Source organism: Microcaecilia unicolor, chromosome 10 (genome assembly GCF_901765095.1).
Source record: "Microcaecilia unicolor chromosome 10, aMicUni1.1, whole genome shotgun sequence".
Classification (NCBI taxonomy): Eukaryota; Metazoa; Chordata; class Amphibia; order Gymnophiona; family Siphonopidae; genus Microcaecilia; species Microcaecilia unicolor.
Genome location: NC_044040.1, coordinates 148,633,541 through 148,642,698, shown reverse-complemented (window position 1 = coordinate 148,642,698; position 9,158 = coordinate 148,633,541). Strand labels below are relative to the sequence as shown.

General features: G+C 41.3%; 1 protein-coding gene across 1 annotated transcript in view; it reads right to left on the bottom strand.

Moving 5' to 3' along the window:
• Nucleotides 1–7,460: 7,460 nt before the first annotated feature.
• LOC115478341 (ephrin type-B receptor 1-like) overlaps nt 7,461–9,158 on the bottom strand; it is an 88,896-nt gene continuing 87,198 nt past the window's right edge. Inside the window, exon 4 of the mRNA XM_030215645.1 lies at nt 7,461–7,639. Within this exon, the coding sequence (XP_030071505.1) occupies nt 7,461–7,639 (179 nt within the window). The remainder of the gene's footprint in view (nt 7,640–9,158) is intronic.

The following is a 9,158-nucleotide window of genomic DNA, read 5'->3' as shown; positions in this document are numbered from 1 at the left end:
GTATAGAATGTTTGTACGTTTGGGAAGCTTGCCAGGTGCCCTTGGCCTGGATTGACCGCTGTCGTAGACAGGATGCTGGGCTCGATGGACCCTTGGTCTTGTCCCAGTGTGGCATTACTTATGTACTTATATGTACTTATTCTTAATTTGAAAAATAAACTCTGAACTACTTTCCTTACATGTGGTTTAAAATTCAAATAAACCTCTAAAATCACCCCTAAACTGTGGACCTGTTGATCCAAACGGAGTTGTTACAACTATTCAGCCTGTGAACAAGCCTGGAAGACGCTGAAGCTGGGAGAGTGCTGTTCGGATGAAACCAAGGGCTCTTTTTACAAACTCATGGTAGTGATTCCCGGTGCAGCAAATGCAACGAAGCCCATACAATTCATACTGGTATGGGGGAGAGGGAGGATTCTTGGCTATGACTGGGGGGAGGGGGGTTTGTCTTTTCTATAAAGTAATTGAAAAAGTGAGGTTGGTGTTTTTGTGGTTATTCGGCTTATGCTTGCGGTGTTGTGTACAATGCTTTGTGTTATTCAGCTGTTTGGGCATTTGTATAGTTTGAATGACTGAAGAGCAGCTTTTTGTGGCTGTCTTAATGCTTGTTACTCTAATGTTCTGCTCTTTCTTTAATAAAAGATTCATGAACTAAAAAAAAGGGGGGGAATTTTATTATAACATTGAAACAGTCTTCCAGTTACCTAAGGGCCCTGTTTACTAAGCTGCACTGTAGGCGTGTACACTTTTTAGCATGAGCTAATGCTAGAGACACCCATAGGAATATAATGGGTGTCTCTACTGTTAGCGCATGCTAATTTATAGCACGTGCTAAAAAGTGTGCATGCCTACAGCACACATGGCCCTTAGTTTTGCTGTTGAAATGCTGTGCCTGATTATTATTAATTCAGATTTTGCTCACACCTTTTTCAGTAGTAGCTTAAGGTGAGTTACATTCAGGTACTCTGGATATTTCTCTGTCCCAGGAGGGCTCACAATCTAAGTTTGTACCTGAGGAAATGGAGGGGTAAGTGACTTGCCCAAGATCACACGGAGCAGCAGCAGAATTTGAACTGGCCACCTCTGGATTGCAAGACCAGTGCTCTAATCACTAGGCCACTCCTCCACTGAGACAAAATGCGTCTGTACTGTGTTATTCCCCAACAGAAAGCTGGAGGGAGTGAAATCCGGCGGCAAAGGAAACAATGTATTAATAAACGAAAAAATAGTCTGCCAAAAATCCCGTATTATTGAACAAGTCCGTAATCACACCTAACATTTAAGCTCATATTATTGGGGAACCCTTTACTAGCCCATACATCGGAGTTGGGAGAAATAGATTGGGTTTTTGACCATATATATGTTAGGTAGTGGTCTCTGGGGTGTCCCGTCAGCTCCGTAAGGGATTTGTTATACTATAATAGTCACCCATAAAGGAGAAAATAATTTAATTAAAAGCTATTTTACACACAATTCAGAGCTCACAGGCCAGTTACCATGTAACCCTTAGAAGTCTATTGGAGACTTTTGTGGGAAAATATGGTTTCTTGGTAGGCTCTGCAGTGGCTTGGAGTCCTGCCAGACAGATAATAGATGCCTTTATTGCATGTTGTATCCTGAATTACAGAGAAAATTACTTTTCATTTAAGTTAGAGTTGCCAGAAAGATAGTTTTACCTTGTGAAATATAAGGGCATACTTTAGTGCACTATAGCATGTCGACCAAGCCAAGTTTCTGAGTCTGGCAGAGTGAAAGCCTGATCAGCCACATAACATAAGCATAACATAAGCATTGCCATATTGAGACAGACTGAAGGTCCATCAAGCCCACTATCCTGTTTCCAACAGTGGCCAATCCAGGTCACAAGTACTGGCAGGATCCCAGAACAGTAAAATAGATTTTATGCTGTTTATCCTAGAAATAAGCTGTAGAATTTCCCAAGTCCACATTTTTTGCTACTCCACACCCTCCAGTTCTTCACAGATACATATCAGCCTGACTCCTAGGAATTCACCTTTTGCTATCATCAAACATTTACTTTCCTTTAAAAGAAAACTCTGCAGTAATTCAAAGAGTGCTAATTAACAGTTTTAACTTTTCAGCTGTTGCATGCCTGGATGGCTCTCCGAGGACACTTGCCAGATGGATGGCAGGAAGGGGCATCTCCTCTGAGGTTCACCATCATCAACACTTATTGGCTAGCAGAAACCACCAAAGTGTTAGCAAAAATCTTTTCTCTCTCTCCTACCTCAACACACCAATCACCTGAAGGGCAATTCTATAAACTAGGCAACCGTATTTACACTACCTTTGTGTGTGTAAATGTGTAGACTGCTAGCAACAGCATGCATAACTATACATTTACCCGCAAAAGTGAAAGAAGAGTTATTCTACAATGTAAATGCAGGGGTGGGCGGAGCTTCCCCTTATGCGCATAAATTACAAGATACTGTCAGTTATGTGCATCCTGGATTCATTTATGCTGCCGCAGTTATGCCAGCCCGGTGTAATTGAGGGTGTGTAAATGTAAGGCGCACTGATACAAGGTTACATGAGTATTCCATAATGGAATCTAGCCTTAATGGAACAGGTTCTCACTGCGCATCCTTGGGGCGTCTAAATGGAGGCACCCAGCTGTAGAACTGCCCCAATAATGCCCCTATGTGCCACTAAGCCTGATGACAGGGCCAGGGGTTAAAGGTAAATTTCACCTCAAGGCACTTCCTTGAGGTGAAATTTAATGTGAACAAATGCGCAGTGATGTACATTGGGAAGAATAATCTGAATCATAATTGCCTGATGCTAGGGTCCACCTCAGGAGTGCACACTCAAGAAAAAGATCTAGGTGTCATTGTAGACAATACACTGGAATCTTCTGCCTAGTGTGCAGAAGTGGCCAAAAAAACCAAGCTGGATGCTAGGAATTATTAGGAAAGGGATGCAAAATAAAAACCAAGAATATTATAATGCTTCTGTATCATCACTCCATGGTGCAATCTCACCTTGAGTATTTTGTTCAAATCTGGTAGCCATATCTCAAAAAAAAAGATATAGTGGAATTAGAAAAGGTTCAAAGAAGAGCAACCAAAATGATAAAGGGGATGGAATTCCTCTCATATGAGGAAAGGCTAAAGAAATTAGGGCTCTTCAGCATGGAAAAGAGATGGCTGAGGGGGAATATGATTAAGGTCTACAAAATCCTGAGTGGTGTAGAACGGTTAAAAGTGAATCGATTTTTTACTGTTTCAAATAGTACAAAGACTAGTGGGCACTTAATGAAGTTACATGGAAATACTTTTAAAACAAACAGGAGGAAAAAAATTTTCACTCAATGAATAGTTAAGCTCTGGAATTTTTTGCCAGAGGATACGGAAGATTGGAGGGTGGCCAATGTAATGCCGATTTTTAAAAAATGTTCCAGAGGTGATCTGGGAAATTATAGACCAGTGAGTGAGCCTGATGTCAGTGCTGGGCAAAATGGTAGAGACTATTATAAAGAACAAAATTACATAGCATGTTCAAAAGCATGGATTAATAAGACAAAGCCAACATGGATTTAGTGAAGGGAAATCTTTCCTCACCAATCTATTACATTTCTTTGAAGGGGTGAACAAACATGTGGATAAAGGTGAGTCGGTCGATATTATGTATCTGGATTTTCAAAAGGCATTTGACTGTTGTGGATTAAAAACTGGTTAAAAGATAGAAAACAGAGAGTAGGCTTAAATGGTCAGTATTCGCAATGGAGACGGGTAGATAGTAGGGTTCCCCAGGCGTCTGACCTGGGACTGTTGCTTTTCAGTATATTTATAAATGATCTAGAGATGGGAGTAACTAGTGAGGTAATTACATTTGTTGACAACACAAAGTTATTCAAAGTTGTTAAATCGCGAAATGATTGTGAAAAATTACAAGAGGACCTTACGAGACTGGGAATCCAAATGGCAGATGATGTTTAATGTAAGCAAATGCAAAGTGATGCATGTGGGAAAGAGGAACCCGAACTATAGTTATGTAATGCAAGGTTTCACATTAGGAGTCACTGACCAGGAAATGGATCTAGGTGACATCGTTGATGATATGTTGAAACATTTTGCTCAGGGTGTGGAGGCGGCTAAGAAAGCAAATGTTAGATATTATTAGGAAAGGAATGGAAACCAAAAATGAGGATATTATAATGCCTTTCTATCGCTCCATGGTGCAACCGCACCTCGAATATTGTGTGCAGTTCTGGTTACCGCATCTCAAAAACGATATGGTGGAATAAGAGAAGGTACAGAGAAGGGCGACAAAAATGCTAAAGGGGATGGGACGACTTACCTATGAGGAAAGGCTAAAGCGGCTAGGGCTTTTCAGCTTGGAGAAGAGACGGCTGAGGGGAGATATGATAGAGGTCTATAAAATAATGAGTGGAATGGAACGGGTAGACGTGAATCGATTGTTTACTCTTTCTAAAAATAATAGGAGTAGGGGGCATGCAATGAATCTACAAAGTAGTAAATTTAAAACAAATTAGAGAAAATATTTCTTTACTCAACGTGTAATTAAACTCTGAAATTCGTTGCCAGAGAATGTAGTAAAAGCAGTTAGCTTAGCGAGGTGTAAAAAAAGATTTGGCTAACATCCTTGTTCCTGAATTCATCTTGAGATGAGTATTATGATCTAATTAATTCTATTGAACAGTGAGTCAAAGTTTTAAATTGGGAAGCTGATGAGTGTGGTATAAAGAAAAGAAAAAAAGTATGAAAAAAGTATAAAAAATCACATAGAAAAATCTCGAATGCGTTAGACCGATGAAGAGGTGGGTGCATAAATCTTACTGACCCAAAAATCTAGTTAAGTAAGTGGCACCACTGAGGTCTTTGGTTAAGTACATACCAACAGGAGGTAAATGTTATATTAGCTTATGTAGGAAAGAGCATAACATTTCTGCACTAATAGTAATCCATAATGCATTGGCTGAACTATCATGTTTCCCCTTTTTACTCACCATATAAAACAAATACCCTCCATTTTCAGGTATATTGTGAAACAATATGAAATCTTGCAAAAATATCACTTAGAACTTATATAGCAAACTTGCCCCACCAAAACAGCACTGACCCCCCCCCCCCCCCCCCCCCACACACACACACACACACACGCGAAATCAAAGTGCAACAACATTACCTAGGAAAAGAAAGTAATGCGAATTCAGTGGAGGAGTGACCAAATGGTTAAAGCAGCAGGTTGCAGACCTAGGGAACTGGCTTTGATTTCCACTACTGCCTGATAATCAGCAGTGGGTTCAGACCCTGAGGAAGCAGGGTCAATATATAACTTAGGGGTCCTTTTACAAAGGAGCACTAAAAAATGGCTTGCGGTAGTGTAGGCATGGGTTTTGGGCGCGCATTGGGCACGTGTAGACGCTTACGTGGCTTACTAAAAGGACCCCTTAGATTGTGAGCACATTAGGGACTATGCAAAGTACCTGTAATGGAAATTGTAAACTATATAGTCACCTCAGGGATTACTTGCAGTACATCAAGTGCTGAAAATAAAAAATAAGAGTTTACAGTAGCTTTACTCTTCTTTCCAGCAGAAAAAAGGCATGGCCTAGTGAGAAGAGCAATGGACTGAACTAGGAAAGCCAATTTCTCTACTGACAATGCTTCTGACCTTTAGCAAATCACTTTATCTCCTGTTGTCTTAAACACCCATTGTGAAAGGGACTTGTACTTGAATTCTACAAATGCTATAAGCCACCCTGATCCTTATTTGAAAAAGTAGGCTTAAAATACAAATTAATTATTAGCACTATACCTGCTATTGAAAAATTAAAACAAGGTGGATTACACAAACTGCATGCTAGCAGACACACAGCAAACTCACAAAAAGCATCATTAAATATAAACTAAGTGGGAAAGCGGGGCACAACAGGAAGGGACAGAATGGATTAGGGAGCAGAATGGTTCTTCCTTGCTTTGTTCTGTGTCAGACTCACCAACGCATCAATGTTATAATTTGGAAGCTAGTTAAGCAAATGCAAACAAAGGCATAGTGAGACCTCACATTTTGGGTGGGCCAATGGGCAAACTGGGTGGGCACATGTCGTCTATGCATCCCCACCCAGGCCCACCTGTGACCTGTAGGGAGCTAGAGGTGGAAGCAGAGGGCTGTTCTCTATTGCCTGAGATTTGAAGGGGGGGGAATCCACCAGCCAATCTGTGAACAGCAATATGTGCTTCTGCAAAGTGAAGTCCCTTTTGCTGCCCCCAAAATGTCTACATACTAAGCAATTGTCTGGTATGCCTATTGGAAGAATCAGCCCTGTCAAAGGGGCTGGTCTTTTCTGAAATCCTTTTTCCTTCATTTCCTCTTTGGGGCATGTCCGTGTTTGGAAATACATTACAAGTGATTTCATGGGTCATAGCTTTCAGATTAGAAATGACATCAGATAAATCAGTCATAAATTAATGTATATAATATATATTGTGGCACTCTTAAGCATGACTGCTTTGCTCAGATCACAAGCATTGCAAAGTAAGGACAAAATATCATTTGCCGATAAATTCTATAAATAGCACACATAGTTAGGCGTGCAACTGGGCACATAGGCATAGAATAGAGTATTAAGCTAGTGACAATTAATTGGCACTAAATTAGCAAATAATTGATAAATACCAATAATTTGTGCTAAGAAGCACTAATTGGCATTAATTTGCAGTTGCGCACATAACAGACTTATGCCCCTATTCATAAACAGCATGCTTAGGGGTCCTTTTACATAGGTGCGCTAGCGTTTTTCATGCGCGCTAATGATTAGGCTGACAGCAGACTATTTATCGACTATCTGGCATCACGCAGGATATGTTATTTTGAGCTGCTCATGCTGGTTTGTTATGAAGAAAATTTCTTATATCCTTGTCCTGATAGATTATTTGATACCGCTCTAATTCAAGAAAGATACAGACTAGCCCCTGACGAAGCCCTATCGTTGGGCAAAACACGGCCTGTGTCAGGCATTTGTCTCATACACGGTATCTTCAATAAAGTTTTTTTTTTATATTATACTGATCTGCTATTTTGTTTTCCACGGCACTGCAGATAATACAGAATGCTTTTGCTTGATTATTAGCAGGTACGTCTCAGTTTGAACATGTATCCTCGATCCTTCGCTCACTGCACTGGTTGCCAGTACACTCTCAAGCGTAGTACAAGGAGGAGCGTTTCATCCATCAAGTATTGCACTCAGATTGTGTTCCATGTTATCTTAAAGATGGGATTGGTATTAAAGCTAACCTAGTTTGTTCTGAATTCAGTCCAGTTTCTACTAAAGAGGTTCATTCTATACTAAAAACGTTAGCTAATACATTTTGCATTCTTGATCATTGTCCTTCCTGCTTACTTAAGTCTGTCCTAATTCAATTAGTTGATTGGATTACATTATTAGTTATTTCTTTATTAAGAGAAAATTTTCCTCAGGAACTTGGGAAAATTATTTTGACTCCTATACCAAAGTCACAAGGAATGGATTTGGCTGAAGTGGCTAGTTTTCGACCTGTTGCCACCATTCCTTGGATTGCTAAATTATCTGAATTGATAGTTGCAGTGCAGTTGAGGTCCAGTTGAGGCACCATTGTCTCCATGTCTCCCAATTCTGATTTAGAACAATGCACAGTACTGAATCTTTATTGGTTACACTGGTCACTAAGATTAAGACCTTATTAAGTCGAAATATTCTGTCTGCTTTAATTCAATTCAATGTTTCGGGGGCCCTTGATATTGTTGATCATATATTATTGCAAAATAGGCTGAATGGATTGGGTTTGGCTGGTACTGTTCTGAAGTGGTTTAAGAGTTTTCTTGGTAATAGAGAACGGGTACACGTGAAGGGGCGGGACAGACCGTATTTTCTAAAAAAAATGGGTGTCCATCTTTTTTCCAATAATACGATTTGTGCCAGCCAAATGCATCAGATTTGTGCGGATTTGAGCTGGGCGGTATCGTTTTTCAGCGATAATGGAAACCGAAGGCGCTCAGCTCAAAAACGAACAAATCCAAAGCATTGGGTCATGGGAGGGGCCAGGATTCGTAGTGCACTGGTCCCCCTCACATGCCAGGACACCAACCGGGCACCCTAGGGTGCACTTGTAACAATTAAAAAAAAGTTAACTACCTCTGAAGTCCATAGCTCCCTTCCCTTGGGTGCTGAGCCCCCCAATTCCCCCCCAAAACCCACTCCCCACAACTCTACACCATTACCATAGCACTTATGGCTGAAGGGGGCACCTAGATGTGGGTACAGTGGGTTTTGGGGGCGGTTTGGAGGGCTCCCATTTACCACCACAAGTGTAACAGGTAGGGGGGGATGGGCCTGGGTCCACATGGCTGAAGTCCACTGCACCCACTAACAACTGCTCCAGGGACCTGCATACTGCTGTGATGAAGCTGGGTATGACATTTGAGGCTGGCATATAGGCTGGAAAAAAAAGTTTTTAAAGTTGTTTTTTTGGGTGGGAGGGGATTAGTGATCACTGGGGGAGTCAGGGGTGGTCATCTGGTCATTTAGGGCACTTTTTTGGGACTTGCTTGTGAAAAAAAAGGGTCCAAAAAAAGTGACCCAAATTGAGGCTAAAAACGCCTTTCTTTTTTCGATTATCAGCCAAGGACGCCCTCGGCCGATAAACATGCCCCAGTCCCGCCTTCACCACGCCTCCGACACGCCCAAGCCAACTTTGGCCGTTTCCGCGACAGATTGCAGTTGAAGATGCCCAAAATCGGCTTTCGATTATACCGATTTGGGCGCCCATGGGAGAAAGACGCCCATCTCCCGATTTGGGTCGAAATATGGGCGTCTTTCTCTTTCGAAAATAAGGCAGATAGTGTCAGAAAAAATAGAAATTTTTCAGAGTCTTTGAGCTCAGTTTGTGGAGTCCCTCAAGGTTCACCTTTGTCACTGATTTTATTTAATGTTTTTACGAGTTCTGTTGGTAATTTCTTAATATCCTTATTAAGGCAGAGCCGGTGGGGGGAGGCGGGGCTGGTGGTTGGGAGGCGGGGCTAGTGCTGGACAGACTTATATAGTCTGTGCCCTGACAATGGCAGATACAAATCAAGGTAAGGTATACACAAAAAGTAGCACATATGAGTTTATCTTGTTGGGCAGACTGGATGGA